The following is an 18,865-nucleotide window of genomic DNA, read 5'->3' on the forward strand; positions in this document are numbered from 1 at the left end:
ACACCCAAGATAATCCTCAGAGGCCCTTTAACACATCCCTCCACACTCTTACTGCAGGGGTCCCCAACCTTCTTGAGCCTGCGGGCACATTTGGAATTCTGGCAAAGTGTGGCGGATGCAGCAAAAAAATGGCTGCCACAAAATGGCTGCTGCAGGAGCGGAACCAGCCACAAAATGGCTGCTACAGCTTACCTTCAGTCACACAGTGAAGATCCTTGTGCCATTTTAAAAACTTGCACAGCCAATCAACAGTCTAATGGCCAATCAGAAGCCATGCTTTGCAAAAGCCCCACCTGGCCCCACCCACTTTCTAAAAACACACGGTAGGCTCCAGAAAAGGTGTCGGTAGGTACAATTGTGCCCACAGGCACTGTGTTGGGGACCCCTACTCTTTTTTTTTTTTGAAATTTTTTTATTGGATTAGAAATCAATCAATATTATATTCATTACAATCCATTTCCTTTAAATATTCAAGTTCTAACCCCCTCCCTTCCCCCCACTTTTGTTGACTTCTAACAGTTTTCCAACCCCTTATCCATTTCCCCCCTACTCATTTCATACTTATTTTATTCTAATAATCATATACTTTCACTCTCTTCTAAGCTTGTCTATTATAACACCGTGCTATCTCTATTCCCTATCCCACTTAACTTATCAGTTAAACATTACATTCCTGGCATATACCCTTTAATAATAATAATCATTTATCTATTTTTTGTACTCTATATTTTATCTCACACATTCTAGTCTCATCAATATGGGACAAACAATTCGTCTCACATTCTACATAACTTTAACTACTTCTATAAACATAGTATACATTCAGCATAAGTCAATCAATCTAACCTATACTCTATACGATACTCTTTACTTCCTTCTACCTATCTTATGTTCATTACATTTTAATTATATAATTTCTCCATAATACAGTTATCTGCCAACAATAATCAATCAATTTGACCCATACACTGCATATTTCTGAGTACCTCTATGAACACAATGTACATTCGGCACAGGTTAAACAATTTAACTCATATTCTGTATGTTACTATATATTTCTTTCCACCTTTCTTATATTCATTCTGTCTAATTATATAATTTCTCCATTAAACAGTTATCTGCCAGAAATAGAACTAATTAATTTCTATCCTTATAACTCTTTATAATTATTATAATAACACCTCTGTTGCTTAATACTATATTTAATAATCAGATAATATAATTGCTTAGAATTTCTCCTTTAACTTTCCTCCCCCCGGTAAAGTCACTTCCCCCTTCTTTTGTTATATTTCAATAATTTTCAAACTGCCACAGTTCTCCTCCCACCTCCCATTTTTTCACCAAATATTGTTTCAGCTTCTCCCAATCCATGTTGAACTGTCCTGGATCAAGGTCTCTCTGTTTCCTTGTCATTTTGTCCATTTCCGCCATGTACAGCAATTTGTAAATCCAGTCCTCGATAGTTGGCACTTCTTGTACTTTCCACTTTTGCGCATACAAAAGTCTAGCCGCTGCTGTCATGTAAAATAGCAATGTCCTGTATTGTGCCGGAATATCCTCCATTCCCAAGTTCAGTAGCAGGAGTTCTGGGTTCTTATTATCTTGAAATTGTAAAATCTCACTTATCACTCTTACTCTACTCTAAAGTGAAACAGGGAATCAATCTAATACATTTTCTGTCCCAGGTAATAGCCCTATTAGGACAACTGAGAATTCACGTGAAGAGCTAAGAACACTTGAAATGCACTGTATAAAGGGTACAATGCAAGACAGAGACACTATGGGCTAAACTACAAGTGACACCTGACACTAGTTGGACACTTGTCAGCTTCCCTCAAGTTTTGATGGGAAATGTAGGCAGCTTGGTGGAATGTTGGACAAGTGACAGTTGAAAAGTCCACTGGTCAGCAGTCGGAGAGCCAAGCTGCAAGCCCAGGATGCTTACATTTCCTATCAAAACTTGAGGGAAGCTGACAAGTGACCAACCTGTGTCATTCGTCACTTGTAGCTTGGCCCTATGATTCAAGGTTCTTAGGCAAGCGCCAGGAGGATAGCCATCTTTGTGAAAGCCAAACACAATACAGAATTCTGTGGCACCTTAATTACCAACTAATTTATTGGGGCGTCAGTCATTGTGGGTACAACTAAGTAGGCTCCAGACCACAAAAGCAGACGATGCAATAAGGTGGTCAGTGTATAAAGGGCAACACGACTGTGTGCACTGAACAAATTTGCATTCTCTGATTTCTATCACCCATCATCAAAAATGATATGTGGCTCCTACTGGGTGTGGCCTCTCTGTATCAGGGGAGGAAAATCTGGGAGGCGAGGTGTGATCTATAAGGTGCAACAGGACAGAGAAACACCATTTGAGAACGGTGACCAAGATGCATGTCAGATAGTGGTGGGGAGACGCCATTTGGGCTGGTCCAAGAGAATATGCTCTGGAGGCAGAATCCCGCATTGCAATGAGCTTGGAAAGCACAGCTAACAACTCTAGTTAAACAGCATCTGAGATCTCCCCTGAAGGTTGCGGGGCATGAACATATACTCCACGTCAGAGAAAAGCCAGGTTGATAGGAAAGACAAAGATGGGGTCCCACTGCTGCCTAGCTGAAAGCAAAGCACTCTTCAGAACTATTGTTTCAGGTGTGTCGCCATGCACCTGAAACAGCAATATTTGGGTCCAGTAGCACCTTAAAGACCAACAAGTTTTCCAGGGTAAAAACTTTGGAGAGTCAAAGCTCCCTTCATCAGATACAAGTAGGAATGGAGATTTCTGAACACCACTTCTTCAGATCTACTGTTTTATTAATGCACAAGCGTATGCAGATTTAATCAGTTAAAATCAATTTGTTTGATTGACCAAAGTCTCTTTAACTTGGGACTTCCTGTCTTAAAACTTTTAAAAAAATTAATCAGTATTTTCTGACAGAATGGCATGCTCTAATGAAACAAGGAAGAGAACAAGGGCATTTCACTCTGGTCTGTACAGGCAATGTAAGGTGGGAATAAGGAATAAGTAATCTAGTAAATTTAATAAATTATTTTTATTTTTTAATTTATGTTATTTATAGTCTGGCTTTCTTACTAAGACTCAAGGTTTAGGAGTCATACAGAGACAGAATGGCTAGCCAGACTGGAGTCAGAATGTTTTCCAGTAGTTTTTTTAAAAAACTCTTCAAGTAGAAAGCTAGCACATAGGGCTTATGCTACGCTAGAATTTCTCTTCTTGGTGTGTTAGCTTTTTGCTTGCAGGGATGTTTTTTTCATTTAGGTGGAGATCATTCTAGAATGCTTCTTCCACCTACAATCTAAAATGGTCCATCCAATATGTTACCTGCATGTAAAGAGAAGGTCTTACATATAAGGTGCTAAGGGAAGCAAAAAGGGAGTACCTTGTACACTGTTCCATCGTTGAACGAACAAACTGACCAATCAGAGCCAGAAACTGTTCGGTGTATCGTGAATGAAACTGTTTCAGCAGCGTAAGAAGCCCAAGCACCAGAGGGGGCCAGTCTATCGGATCGGCCGGCTTCCGGCATGCCATTCCTGGAAAGATAACCAAATGAGTTTCCCACCACCTTCAGCTCCATGTGCACAGAAATGTGACTTTGTAAAAGCCATTTTGAATTGCTCTCCATGGCGGCTTACTGCTCAGGCATAATACCTCACCACTGTGGTTCAGGGGGCTTGCCTTCATGCCACCAAAGTAGTGTAGAGAAAGCTACCTGTGCAGTGAATTCCTGCACTAATTGAATAGCTTGCTGGCCAGGTAAGACCTTTTCCACAGGTAAAACACATATATTTTAGGGTGTATTCATGTACTTTGTGTAACAGAACTTTTTCTCAGCCAGCTGGACCCCACCTCCAACTTTATTCCTTGGAAACAGCGTAAGAGGAGAAGTGGGTATCTGAAAAGGTAGCAGAAATAGGCCCCACTGGGCTTAAGGTTTTGGTGTTGACCTATAAAGCCCTATGCAGACTGGGCCCAGTACACCTTCGGGACCGCCTCTCCCCATATGTTCCCCGGAGGTCGCTTCGATCAGCCACTAAGCACTTGCTGATGGTCCCTGGCCCCAGGGAGGTCCGCCTGGCCTCTACCAGAGCCAGGGCCTTTTCAGTCCTGGCTCCAACCTGGTGGAACTCTCTGTCTGAGAAAACTAGGGCCCGGCGGGATTTGTTATCTTTCCGCCGGGCCTGCAAGATAGAGATGTTCCGCCAGGCATTTGGTGGGGGCTAGGCTGTCCTCTCGCCGGCCATACCACTGAAGACCTTCCACCACCCATGCAGGAAAATGCTGTATTTTAATATTTTATACCCACCAATTTTAATTGTTTTGATATAATGTTTTAATGTTTTTTATAATGTTTTCACTGTTTTAAACTGTTGTTAAACTGCCCGGAGCCCGTCTGACGGGGAGGGCAGTCTAGAAATGTGATTAAATAAATAAATAAATAAATAAATAAATAAATAAATAAATAAATAAATAAATAAATAAATAAATAAATAAATAAACAAACAAACAAACAAATAGGGCTTGCTAGCTACTGCCAGAACAGGAGCGCTACGGAGGCGCTGAACTGGGCTTCTGGTCCAAAATGTGACCCTGATGGCATGGCTGTCAGGGGTTGGCTTCCTTCTGATTTTCATGGAGCAGGACCATGGCTCATTGGCAGAATGCTTGGTTTGCATGCGAAAGGTCCCAAGTTCAATACCCAACTAAAAAGACCTGGTGATGTGGAAGACCTCCACCTGAGACCCTGGAGAGCGTATGCAAGTCAGAACAGACAGCACAGAAATCAATAGGCCAAAGGTCTGACTCAGCATACGGCAGCTTCAAGGTTTCACAGCCATCACTCCAAGCATTTGATTACAAAACCACCTCCAGTAAACTTTCAAGTCATGCCAACACCTGTTTAGGCAGATTTGTCTTTTCATCATGCTGCTCGTAAAATTTCTACACAGAGTAAATTGAAGGGAACGACATGTTCTGAGTTTCTTGGAAAAAAGTCGGGCCAAAGATGTACCAGATGGATAAAAAGAAATTAAAGCTGTCTGTCAACCCTGCTTAAAGGAGTAGGCATTGAACAATGTATACTATACCGAAGTTTTTGTTATACTGAAGCTTCGGCAACTGGGAAACCAGAAATAGAAAATTCACAATGGGGAAATATGGCAGCCGTTTTGTAGTTATGTAGATCTGGAAAAGAAGAGCAAGAAGGGAGGAAGGGTAGATTTACTTGGGTTTTTATATCACCAATCCAGCAGTCTCACAGTCTGGAAATTTATTATTTCTATTCCAAACATCACACATCTACGTTCAATAAAGTTTTTATTTTAAAAGTGGTGGGTTTTCTACAGCCTCAATCCTCCATCACAATTCCCCCTCCAAGTTTTCCCCACTGCCCACCCTCTGTGAGCAACAGATAACTACTATTACACCTCGAAATGAAACCCGCCTGAAAGATTCTGTTATTTATTTATTAAATTTGTATTCCGTTTTCAAACTCTCAGAATGGCTAAAATTTAAGAACCACATACTATAAGACTGAAAAGGAACTGTAGAGTAGTTGTTAGAATACTGGACAACTGAGAAGACCTGGTATCAAATTCCTACTCAGCCATAAAGTCAGTGGGCCTACTCAGTCCTCATCTCATCTACCTCAGGGTTGTCGTGAGGGTAAAACTGAGGAGAGAATTATGTACATTTTACATCTGTAAAATGTAATAGACAAATTAAAAATATGAAGAGAATACAAACATAATTTTCTTAGAATACAAAAATACTACCACTAACACTCGGCATCAGTGCTCAAACTGAAGAAAACTAGTGAAATAAAAATCCCAAGAAAACCTTTATCTGGGTAGATTTCCTAGGGAGAATTTTCTGCAAAGGAAGCTCTTCTATCAGAGACCCACTGAACAATTTAGGGTTCTGGAGTTGATCATTAAAGCCCTATATGGCTTAGGACCACAATTTTTGTTTTCGCCTCGGCATTCCCTCAGTAATCCCTTCTTCCTGCCCTATGTTTTTTGTTATTTTTATAGTTTTGCACGTGTATTTTAGCTTTGGATTTAATGGTTTTTAAGATGTGTTTTCAATCTGTTGGCTGTCTTGGTGGCCCTAATGAAAGCAGAAAGGCAAGGTGTACGTTTTGTAAATAATAAACCTCAGATGTAGAAATGTTAACTGAATAACATATTCTCTCCCTGTTTACCTTTATCATTCTCCCTTCCTACTATGGCCTTCTCCTTGTGTTGAATTTTTGGTGGTAAAACTCCTCATGGGATTTATGCTGTTACTTTGTGCATTGACAGCGCCACAAAACTAAAAGACTCCCAGGTTGAACCAAAAACTAGTTAAAGCATGGAGTGAGCTATGACGTTATGGGTTCCAAATTCATTTCACACATGAACTCATTACATGGCCTCAGGCAAGCCCATAATTCTGCCCCCAATATCTTCAACATAAGAGTTAATAATACTGGCTTATAACATGAAGCTGTCATAAAGATTACAGAAGTAATATATGTGAAACACTCAACTCACCTGAAATACAGTATTTATTATTTATTTTCTTCATTTATACCTCACACCTTTGTCCCCAGTGGTGACCTAAAGTGGCCTATGTGATTCTCTTCTCCTCCATTTTATCTTCACAACAATCCCATGAGGTACATTAGGTTGAGAGAAAGTGACCAGCCCGAGGTCACCTAGCAATAATAACAATAATAATAACATTCGATTTATATACCACCCTTCAGGACAACTTAACACCCGCTCAGAGCAGTTTACAATATGTTGTTTTTATCCCCACAACAATCACCCTGTTAGGAAGGTGGAGCTGAGAGAGCTCTGAGAGAGCTGTGACAAGGTCACCCAGCTGGCTTCAAGCAGAGGACTGGGGAATCAAACCCGGTTCTCCAGATTAGAGTCCTGCCACTCTTAAGCACTACACTAAACATAAGGAGAGCTTGCTGGACTGGGCCAATGGTCCAACCAGTCCAGCATCTTGTTTCACACAGTGGCCAACCAGGTGCCAACGGACAGGGCATGGAGGCCGAGGCTCTCCATGAAAGCCAGTTTGGTGTAGTGGTTAAGAGCCCAGGACTCTAATCTGGCGAACCGGGTTTGATTCCTCACTCCTCCACTTGAAGCCAGCTGGGTGACCTTGGGCTAGTCACGGCTCTCTGGAACTCTCTCAGCCCCACCCACCTCACAGGGTGTTTTGTTGTGGGGATAATAATGACATACTTTGTAAACCGCTCTGAGTGGGTGTTAAATCATCCTGAAGGGCGGTATATAAATCAAATGTTGTTGTTGTTATTATTATTATTACTCCTTTGCTGCTGCTCCCAGTTCTGGCATTCAGAAGTGCTACCTCTGCCTATGGAGGCTCCCTTCAGTCATCACAACTAGTAGTTTCCATGGCAGAATGGGGATTTGAACCTGGGTTTAACTATTACATCAAGATGGCTCTCTATTATTATTGTTGTTGTTGTAATAAAATTGTATTTCATTAGGGAACATGAGACTCACCTTATTCAATGGATTATGAATGCCAGCTGCCTCCAGGTAAGCTGTGATCTCATACAAAAGGGTGTTATCTTCTTTAGGGTAAGGCAGTGATGGATCTTGATAATGCGCTTCTATGTCCGCAAGGATTGCTCTAGCGAGAGACAACAGGAAGGAGACCAACGCTAAACGGTCCAAGTGTTATTTAACAGAAAGGCAAAATATATTTTCACAAGGCCCTTAGATCTCTGAAAGCTGCTATATTCCACACAGCATGTCATGTGTGCAGAATTCATCATCATAAGAATCTCAGCATTCAATTTGAAAAACGAAATATCAAGATAAATAAGGTCAACAAACAGTCAACAAACAGGGTCTGGGGGCAGAGGCCCTCCCCTACTGCTGCTTTCTGTCACTGGGTTCAGAGGTTGCTGCTTCTAAATATGGAGGTTCTCCTTATTCACAGTGGCTAGTACCATGAATATCCACGGAGACAGATCAAGATGGGTAGCCGTGTTAGTCTGTCTGTAGCAGTAAAAGTGCAAGAATCCAGTAGCACCTATAAGACTAACAAAATTAGTGGCAGGTAGAGATGGGCACGAACCGAAATACGAACCAAAGTTCATGATGAACTGGGCTGGTTCGTGGTCTGCGAACCAGCGGTTCGTCAGAGCCCACTTTTGATGAACCGCCATGAACTTTAGGCTGGTTCGTTTGATTCCTTTTTTGGTTTGTCACTGCAGAAAGCCTAGGGCCGATCAATCAGTTTCCTAAGCAACAGGGGACAGACTTCCTGCAGACCTTCTGCTGACCCGGAAGTGGCCTTTTGCTGACCTGGATGTGACATTTTCACGAACCAAACAAACCGGTTTGCGAACCGGGGCAGGTTCATGAAAGTTTGTGATTCATGAAATGCGATGAACCACGAACCGCAGTTTGTTTTTTTCTGGTTCATGCCCATTTCTAGTGGCAGGGTATGAGCTTTTGAGAGTCACAGCTCACTTCTTCAGCTCACTTCAGACAGAAGTGAGCTGGGAGTCATGAAAGCTCATATCCTACCACTAATTTTGTTAAGTCTTATAGGTGCTATTGGACTCTTGCTCTGTTACATGAATATCCATGAAATCAAGTTTTTGGCCCTAATCACTGTACAGTATGTGGGCAATGCCTAGTGAAATCTCCGAGGGGGAAGGGGCTGATCAAGGTTTCATGTTGCCAGGAGGGCAGTGGCCAACCGAAATTCTGTGCCCATCACCCCATGACTGGTAGAATTAGCAGCAGGGACATCAAATACTTTGACTTAAGGGCACCTTCCACCACATCAAATACTTAAGCCATCAAACGACTTCATTAAAAAATGCAAAGAAAAAAGTGTTCCCCTCCCATTACTGTTTTTAAAGTCTGAATTCATGACAAGTAACTAATGACAGGAAGCCCCGTTTCTTTCAGACCCCTTTCCATCCAAAACTGCAGAGCCGCTTTATGAATCAGTCTTGAACTTGAACTTGCTTTTTGATGTTCATTCAAAAGCGGAGCACAATAGATCACCAGCATCCTCACTGCGACACAAGCTGATCTTGAAGGGATTCGGATTCTTACTTATTGAGGTTTTCCAGCGCAGCTGCTAAGTGCTTGGAATCGAATCTGCAGGAATAATTAAGTTCATTGGCTATCTGGCGCCTTAATATCTGCATCTGGCCAACCTGGGGAGAGTGGAAAAGGGTGGGTAAAAAAGGAAGTAAGTATTTAGTGAAAATAAAAGGAACTTATCAGTGCAATCCTATGGAGAATTACTCCAGTCTAAGACCATTGACTTCATTGGACTTAAACTGGAGTAACTCACCATTGGATTGCACTGTCTATTCTTTAGTGCATTCTGAGCTGGATACTATAAACTGTAAATAGAATGTAGGTATGGGAGCATGGAACATTTCTTCTCCATTTCCTCCTGTGTTCCCAAAAGTTGTTGGTGAGGGTTTGGGATTCTCAGGAACAGAGCAGAATAATAACAACCTTGTGCTTATATATTGCTCATCAGGACAACTTAATGTCACATTCAGAGCAGTTTACAAAGCGTGTTATCCTCACAACAATCACCCTGTGAGGTGGGTGGGGCTGAGAGCGCCCCAAAATGCTGTGACTGACCTAACGTCACCCAGCTGGCTTCAAGCAGAGGAGTGGGGAATCAAACCCGGTTCTCCAGATTAGAGTCCTGCCGCTCTTAACCACTACACCAAACTGGCTCTTGAATGATGTGCAAGGAGCTTCAGTTGAAGAAAAATTGCCGGAAATTGCCTCCCTTCCACCTTGCACGAACTCTTCTACAGACAGAGCAAGCACTTAGCACAACTGGGGGAGGGGGAAACTCAAATTCTATCAAATTCTTCCTCCTGTTCCCTCCATCTCGTTCAATTCCAAAAGGTCCACCAAGCAGATTTTCTGGGGTTTGTGCTGGCAAGAGATCTAACCCTATGTGCTCACAGGACCTAACCCGGTGCCTGTTTCCATAGACATTACAAAAGAAAAAAATATGAGACAATATTTGCCAGGACTTGTGACCATTTCATTGAGACGGCAAGGGGAATTTAATCATGAAATCCCACTTGGGTTGATTTCACAAGTGAATCTTGGTCTTTCCTTCTTGCTCTGCTCTTTGGATCAGAACTCCAGCTACCAGAGATCTGTTAAGTAGTTCCAGAGAGGTTTGTGCTTTCTCGGGTTTCTAACCTCTCCCCGCAACACAAACACATTTAAATTGACTGTGAAAGCTGGGAAAACTTTTTTTTAAAGTCTCATAGCAGCAACCACTGTGTTTGAGAAAGAACACGCTGAGTACTACAAAAAGGGAGATAATAGAAAGAAAAAAAATCAACTGTTCTAGTTCTCAGCATACAAAGTGCCAGATTTGCAAATATTTATTATTTTGTTACTGTTTTCAGGTTGTGCAAGCTTCATCCATGATCTCCAATTTTCAAGGTTGTGAGAGTCTACAGCACCGACAGGACTTGAACCCACCCCCTTACTAGGGAAATAAGGAGGAACAGTCTCTCTTTAATCCTTGGGGTACTGCATCATAGAGTTCCACGATACAGAATGGAAGACCACTGGAACAAAACCTCTCCAGTAAAGAAGCCAAAGTGGAATGGAGCAGAAGGCACCTGCTCATCCCGTTTGTTGCAAGGGTTTCAACAGGTTATTAGTGACCCATAGTGGTGGTGGTGGAATAGTGTTGCTCCAACAACTGCACTGTCCTCCCCGCTCTTGAATTCATGCTCTGGTTTTGATCTTCAAAACCTCGAAGAGGGCTTGGGCTCTGGGCCCCTCCTCCCATCACCAACATGGCTGCTGCAGCAGGGCTCCTTCTCAAACTGTAATGGTGATGGCATGGAAAAGGAACTCACATGGCAGCTACTGCTTTTCCTGACAGTATTTATTCATTTATTTATTTTAGTTTGATTTATATCCTGCCCTCCCCACAAGCGGGCTCAGGGAAGGTCACAACATCCTAAAAACCACAATTTAAAATACAATAGTTAAAATAATAAAAAATTGCTTCCCCCCACATTTCCCAGAGGGATGTTGGTGGCATATTAGTCAATTAATTTATTTTGATACAGAATCAGCTCTGGAGAGTAAAAGAGGGGTGTGCACCTGAAAAAGATTCGGATTTCCCGCTTTGGGTTTACCCAAGTACACCGAAGCTCATAAGCAGACGCCTCTTTCTTGAGGCACCAGCCTTCTGATATTACCTTTGAAATGCCAGAAGGAGCTGTGCTGCCGTGGCACTCCAGGGCACAGAGGAAACGAAGGAAAGGGGCTTTCCCAACCATATACCCCCCAAGAGCTCTAAGATCGAATAAGTGTGTCATCCTGAAAGCATCATCAGTGCAGAAAGTTTGGCAAAGTGCAATGAATGCTATTTTTTAGGGCTGATGCTAGGGAATTCTGGATTGGAACCCCGGCCATGTCATTTTACTGCAAAAAACAGCTACCAGGAAGGGGAGACACAGCTGCACAACAGTACAATGAGGTCCAAGCATGCTCATTGATCTCTGTGAGACACAGAAGGTTAAAGGGACTTGAGCAACTGGGGCGTGGAGGGAGAGGCTGATTTAGTTTGAGGTATCATAATGGGGAGAGGCTGAGAGAGAAATGTGGTCGGAAGGTACCTTGACTAGGACTTGATCCTTAATTCTGGATCCATATTGGCCAGTGGAGATGACTCAATGGAAAGGTACACAATACATGTCCAATGAATATAAGGAACACCCCAGAGGCCTAGGTGAAACATATTCTAAAAAGAACATAACAGCTAAAGTACCTTCATGATAGCATCAAGATAAGCAGCCCATATCTTCTGAGTTTTGGCAATGGCTGTGGAGTACACTTTGCTACTACTGGCTGCAATGAAGGAACAGAGTAAAGCATCAAGGACTATCTGGAAATTTGGAGATTCAACTTACTTTATTTTTTATTAAGGGGGGGGGTCTCTGAGCAGAGTTCCATACTTCTCAGTAGCCACACTGCAGTTCTAGATAGCATGTGAAGTTTTGCATACATGGAGATAATAATAATATTTGATTTATATACCACCCTTCAGGACAACTTAATGCCCACTCAGAGTGGTTTACAAAGTATGTTATTATCCTCACAACAATCACCCTGCCAGGTGGGTGGGGCTGAGAGAGCTCTGAGAAAGCTGTGACTGATCCAAGGTCACCCAGCTGGCTTCAAGTGGAGGGGTGGGGAATCAAATCCGGTTCTCCAGATTAGAGTCCCACGCTCTTAACCACTACACCAAACTGGCTCTCCAGATAACCTCCCTCCTTGGAACACACACATATTATATCACATGTTATATTTGAAGACAGGAAGAAAGAACTGCAAGTGTTTTCTGTTCTCCATGCATCACCCACACAATTCTTAACTTCTGTATACACCAATATTAAGTACTGTGGCTCGCCCTCAAGGGTACTGAGCCACACAAACGACTCCCCATGTGAGAACTTATTTCCTAGCCAAAAATTCTGGCTCGTGGAACTTACCCACAATTCCTTTCAGAGGATTGACGGAATTCATGAGCATTTTCAAGGCATCAAGCACTGGTTTATCACGTAGCACCGTTTTCTGAAACATGCTGAGGAAGTTCTGAAAGAAAAGCCAAACGCACCTTTCTGCCGTTAAAACTGCATTCAAGTTACTATGCAAAGTAAAGTTTAAAAGCAGAACAGACAACTAAGGAATTAAAAAAACAGACAAGCAGCAGCTAATTCAAAAGCTGCAATCACAGAACCAAGTCTTATACGTAGAGAGGACTCCACCTTGGACTTACGATTGAAATGGTTGCAGACGGATGGTTAATTTGTGTCCACTGCCATTTGACGTGCTGGAATTGTTATAATTTGGTGGCCTGATGAAGGACTTTCTCTGAAACGAGTGGAATATGATTGGGCTGGCATAGCTCGTTGCCACCCTTTCGTCCCGGCTCCGTGCTTTTCTTCAACCAGCCTTGCCCTTTCCTTCTGGCATCGCGGTTGCATGATGTCGTGGTCAAGAAGTGACGACTCACCAGTTGAATTACCAGCAGTTTGATATCCTTATGGATTCTTCTGTTATTTTGTGGACTCCATAATTGGATTGTTCATACATCTCTCTACGTATAAGACTTGGTTCGGGGATTATTACCCTATGAAATATTTACTGTAATTGTGTGCAATGTGTTGATGATTGGATTATTTAAGTATATGTGGAACTAATTGGTTTGGCATGCTTCCTTTTGGGTGGTTGTGTTGTGCTGAGGTTCGGAGGAAGCGGTATCCCCCTTTTTGTGGACATTCCAAAGCTGAGGCAGGTATCCCTGGAATTTTTGCAATTCCAAAGCTGAGGCAGGAATCCCTGGAATTTTTGCAATTACCCAGTTTGCTCCAATTGGCTAGGCAGGTCCCAAGTATTTAGTTACCTGAAGTTCCTTCACAATCATGAAGCAGAGGAGCCTGTCTAAACCATTCAAGCCAAAGGTGCCCAAAGTGTCTTGGATCTCTGAAAGCAGGCGACTGTTGGTCACTTCCTGATGATTTTTCATATCATACCAGGTGTTCAATTGGTCAATGTAGCACGCAACTCTGATGGGAAGGAGGGGGAAAAAATAGCACATTTCAGATGCTATGGAAGGGTTCTCTTTTTTAGGGAAGCTGTTGGGTTGGAGCCAATCGGCTTTACGGCTGTGGAAAAGGAAGGAAGTTTTTCCCGCACTGACCATCCAAAATAAGCTGGAGATCATAGCAGAAAAACCACGTGGGATGGGAGCTGCGTAAAGATGGGAATTGGAAGAGATTGATTGAAAAAGCTGTCTGGACTCCACCAGTTATTTCTCACCCACGTACAAGAGACTGGCTACCAGTTCAAGATGGCAGCAGAACACAGGCACATTTGCTAAGAAAATATACAAAAATATTGTTACAACCATAATAAATTCAGCGCCAAACATTATGCAAATTAACATTACTGCTGAGCTGAATTCAGACGTGCAACCCTGTTCTGCAACCCCCCCCCCAACCCTTCCTTTTTTTTCCTTTTTTTGCTAACTGTTCATAAAGTACCCTGCAAAATGGGGGGGAAAGTAAATGTTAACGAGGGCAGGAAACTTCCTGACTTTGATTTGGAGCATATTATCATGCTGCAAAATATAACTGGCTGGGTGACAACATATCATGATGCTGCCTAGATGATCCCAAAAAGGCTGACATGACCACAGGAAAAAGCCTGGTCTTCTTTTACGCGAAAAATTTCTGGATTTTATATACAATTTAATATACAGGGATACACTTCTGGGTAACAATGTATGTGAACAAGCTCTTGGGGTACGGGTGGATAGGAAGCTAAATATGAGCAGCCAGTGTGATGCAGCAGCAAAAAAGGCAAACACAATCTTGGGGCGTATTAACAAAGGCATAATGTCCAAATCACAGAATGTCATTGCCTCATTATGTACCCTGTTGGTCAGGCCCTACATGGAGTATTGTGTGCAGTTCTGGAGGCCTCACTTCAAAAAGGATGTGGACAAATTGGAATGGGTGCAGAGGAGAGCAACCAGGATGATCAGAAGCCTGGAGACCAAGCCCTACGAGGAAAGACTGAGGGACCTAGCAAAGTTGTTTGGAGAAGAGGAGGTTGAGGGAAGACATGATTTCTCTCTTTAAGTATTTGAAAAGCTGTCATTTAGAGGGAAGGGAGCTGCTCCTGCTGGTAACAGAGGATAGGACTTGAAACAATGGGATAAACTTCTTCACGTTAAGAGTAATTCAGCAGTGGAATCGGCTGCCTAGGGATGTGGTGGGTTCCCCCTCTTTGGCAGTCTTCAAGGACCGGGTGGACGAATACTTGTCAGAGATGCTTTAAGGTTGTTCCTGCATTGGGCAGGGGTTGGACTAGATGGTTTGTAAGACCCCTTCCAACTCTATGATTCTAACAATTATGCCAATGTTAAGCTACTAGAAACAGTGCGATACATAGGAGAATATATGCAAATTCCATATAAGACTCACTTAGGGTCTGTGATCCTCAGAATCTCTCGGCAGAGTCGACCAATAAACGTAACAGATTCATCTACAGGTGCAAATTTGGGTATTGGAATATGAGTGGACTGGTACATGCTTTGCCAATCTTGAATCTGAAAGACAGATACTGAAATGACTCCGAGCGCTACCCTTCATTAGCAAAATTTGGGGCTTTAAAGGGAAGGCTCCTAGGAGAATGGATCCAATCCCAAAATGCTTTTGAAAAGATTTTGTTGCTCATGCTTGGCTGGCAAAGCTGGGACAGCATCAACAACAGCTGTAGCTCTAGTAGGTATATTGGAGTGAGGGAATTCCATCTTTCGTGCAACTTTACCAGTGGAGCAAGTTGCAGGACTGAGCCCTTGCCCAAGCCATTTTTAAAGCTGTTCAAATGTTCCAAAATTTGCCAGCTCCTATTTCCTCATACCTTTGTCCGTAGGAAGTTATTGCACTCCTGCTCCACATTGTAATTGATAATCCGGGACACTTCTTCTTGCCAAATCTTTAAGCCGTAAATGTTGACGTAGTCCTGGATGTACTCGAACGAGCGGTGGAACCCATCCATGGTGGCTGCCATGTCTTTCAGCTTGGGCATGAGTTCGCTGGGCTGTGAAAAGAGGGAAGGTTCAAAATGCTAAAGAGACATCTCACTTCCATTTTTAAAAGGGTCGCCGTAGAAGTAATTTTAGCCAACGGCTGTAAAAGCTGAAAAGCTGTTATACATGCAATCAGTCAAAACAATGGATACAAGAGTATATTTGCAGGCTTTCTTGATTGCAATGAAGTTTCTGTACAATGGGCCACTCCGAAGAATCCATTTCACACCAAACTAGCTTCAAATCTACTGTGCAGCTGCTTAGACCTGGAGCTTGTTCTCACAAACAGCTAAACATGGAGTAGTTGGAGTTTTCAGCAAATCTATGACAATATTCCATCCACAGATGCTGCATACTACAGTAGCCTCATGTATCAGCTTTTGGGAAACCCCCCACCCTATGTCTGGATGGTGCTGAATTGTGTTTATGGGGTCAGTATGTGTATGACTAAGAATGTGTTAGAAGTCTGCATAGAATGAGTGAAAATCGGCCCTTACCATATGAATGGGGAACAGGAGCCCGCATTTTATATTCTATATACTGATAAGAACTGGCCACAGATTACTCATGTGCATAAAGAAAGAGGAGGGATAATATGATATATTTGCTTAACACCTTGGCTTTAGGGTTGAAGGTGAGTCCACGGTGCAGGGCTAAGGCAACCCGTTTCACTAGCTCCTTCCGTATTCCGTCTTCTAGTAGCTGCTTTGGGTCCACCTGAGCATACACACAGACAAGAAAGTCTTAGATAAAAGAAATCCTTCTACAAAAACAAGTTTTAAAAATTATGTTTCTGCTACTGAATAATGAGTTGTGACCCATGGTGTGCATTTTACCTAGGGCAGTGCCAAATGTGATCCCCTTTTTACTTCCCCCCCCCACAGAGGAAAACGTTTGTTTCTGAACACAGGCCAGAAGACATCAGCCTCCCTGAATGGTGAACCTCATTCAATGTGCTTTTCAGTACTGTTTTCATCTGCTTGTAATGGTGTAGTGGTTAAGAGTGCTGGGACTCTAATCTTGAGAACCGGGTTTGATTCCCCCCTTCTCCACTTGAAGCCAGCTGGGTGACCTTGAGGCAGACGCAGCTCTCTCAGAGCTCTCTCAGCTCCACCCACCTCACAGGGTCTTTGTTGCAGGGATAATAACAACATACTTTGTAAACTGCTCTGAGTTGGGTGTTAAGTTGTCCTGAAGGGCGGTATATAAATAGGTTGTTGTTATTATTATTCAAATTTCACACAACACAATAAAGATCACATGTTATCATTGATTGGCCTTTCTGAGCTGATAAAAGTTTCCACCAGAGGGTTGTTGGGGGTTTTCCGGGCTGTATTGCCGTGGTCTTGGCATTGTAGTTCCTGACGTTTCGCCAGCAGCTGTGGCTGGCATCTTCAGAGGTGTAGCACCAAAAGACAGAGATCTCTCAGTGTCACAGTGTGGAAAAGATGTAGGTCATGACCTACATCTTTTCCACACTGTGACACTGAGAGATCTCTGTCTTTTGGTGCTACACCTCTGAAGATGCCAGCCACAGCTGCTGGTGAAACGTCAGGAACTACAATGCCAAGACCACGGCAATACAGCCCGGAAAACCCCCAACAACCATCGTTCTCCGGCCGTGAAAGCCTTCGACAATACATTTTCCACCAGAGACCTAAGCATCAGCCAAGTATCGGTGTAAAATGTATGCTGTCCCAAGTAACACCGTCTTTTGCAGTTCTGTAGGTGTTATATCAAAAAGCTGCAGTTTTTTCATATAAGTTGTGAAGTTTTTCGAAATAGTTCCCAGTGCCCTGATGACAACGGGGACTACTGTTGTATTCTCAACTACTATTGTAGATGAGTGGTTTCTATTGCCAGATCTCTATATTTAATAATTTTTTCTTGTTCTTTTTCTTCAACTCTGGCATCCCCCCAGAATTATTATTATTATTGCTTTGTCCCTGTTTTTTGGCTTCTTCTTCTTCCAGGGAGCAGACATATAGGTGTTTCCAGCAAACTGGGGATCATGTCGTAAATGTGACTTCACCACAACAGTATGCAGCAATTAGATTTGGTTTCGTGATGACATCATAAGACAGGACAGTAAGACAGAATAGAACGACTTTAGAATTTCAAGCAAAATGTAAGTATTTTTTAACTATTTAGCTAAAAATCAAGAATAAGTAAGAAATCTAAGTTTAAATTAGAATAGATTGGCAACAGAATAGAATAGATTGGCAATATATGTTTGTGATATATATTTATAATAAAAATCATTACTGGAGATGAAGAAAGAATAGAAATATTGAAATAGAAGTGAAAAATCAGGAATATATAAGGCAAATCTATACAGATGTGTGAACTATATGATTGGACTGAACGATTAGAATGATTTTAGGTTTATGTTAAAATTTATATGTCTAATTTATGTTTTATGTGCAGATAGTAGATGTATGATTTAGGTGATTATATGATTATACTTTTGAGTTTATAAACTGAAATAAAACTTGATTTATTGTCGAAGGCTTTCACGGCCGGAGAACGATGGTTGTTGGGGGTTTTCCGGGCTGTATTGCCGTGGTCTTGGCATTGTAGTTCCTGACGTTTCGCCAGCAGCTGTGGCTGGCATCTTCAGAGGTGTAGCACCAAAAGACAGAGATCTCTCAGTGTCACAGTGTGGAAAAGATGTAGGTCATTGATTATTAATAAAAAAGAAGTATTGCCCTCACTTTGGAAGGTATTTTCATCCTACTTCACAGCAACCCTCAAAATGAATGGCAGTTGAAATATGTGCTTTTTCCCCTGCAGCTGAAGGTTCGCACACATGTGCTGAAAAGCATGCACATCCCTTTTGGGCTCAATTCTAATCCTAATCATGTCCCCATCTTGACCGCCACACAAGGTACCAACAGTGTTGGGCTTGAACCAAGGAGTCCTAAGGTCCAGAGCCCTGCTTATTTACAGTGTACACCTTAAGTACAGTTGTTTGCTTAAGGCATGTTTCCGCTGCTGATTGCATTTCTTGCATCTGTCAAGTCAAATGTAAAACCTATGTTGGCTAGGAAGGAAATGGCAGAGTAAAAAAAAAAAGTATCTTTGTGGAATTAACGTCAGTCGCGAAGGCTCCTCCAATGAAGGCTGCAACCTTAAGAGGGTAGCAGGGCTGGGGTAAAAAAAGCTTTGCTTGAGGCCTGGAGGCACCCGCTGCCC

General features: G+C 42.4%; 1 protein-coding gene across 7 annotated transcripts in view; it reads right to left on the minus strand.

Annotated features, from left to right (window-relative positions):
• WASHC5 (WASH complex subunit 5) overlaps positions 1–18,865 on the minus strand; it is a 65,160-nt gene that overhangs the window by 24,734 nt on the left and 21,561 nt on the right. For all 7 annotated transcript variants that reach the window (XR_008597415.1, XR_008597412.1, XR_008597413.1 and 4 more), the window contains exons 18-27: positions 16,286–16,387; positions 15,502–15,681; positions 15,063–15,187; positions 13,478–13,640; positions 12,564–12,666; positions 11,840–11,919; positions 9,118–9,221; positions 7,543–7,672; positions 5,107–5,203; positions 3,399–3,552 (exon numbers count right to left, since the gene is read on the minus strand). Coding sequence is in view for 1 of the 7 variants with exons in the window: in XM_054984761.1 (XP_054840736.1) it covers positions 3,399–3,552; positions 5,107–5,203; positions 7,543–7,672; positions 9,118–9,221; positions 11,840–11,919; positions 12,564–12,666; positions 13,478–13,640; positions 15,063–15,187; positions 15,502–15,681; positions 16,286–16,387 (1,238 nt within the window). In the remaining 6 variants the exon portion in view is untranslated. The remainder of the gene's footprint in view (positions 1–3,398; positions 3,553–5,106; positions 5,204–7,542; positions 7,673–9,117; positions 9,222–11,839; positions 11,920–12,563; positions 12,667–13,477; positions 13,641–15,062; positions 15,188–15,501; positions 15,682–16,285; positions 16,388–18,865) is intronic.

The sequence above is a fragment of the Eublepharis macularius genome, chromosome 7 (assembly GCF_028583425.1).
Source record: "Eublepharis macularius isolate TG4126 chromosome 7, MPM_Emac_v1.0, whole genome shotgun sequence".
Lineage (NCBI taxonomy): Eukaryota > Metazoa > Chordata > Lepidosauria > Squamata > Eublepharidae > Eublepharis > Eublepharis macularius.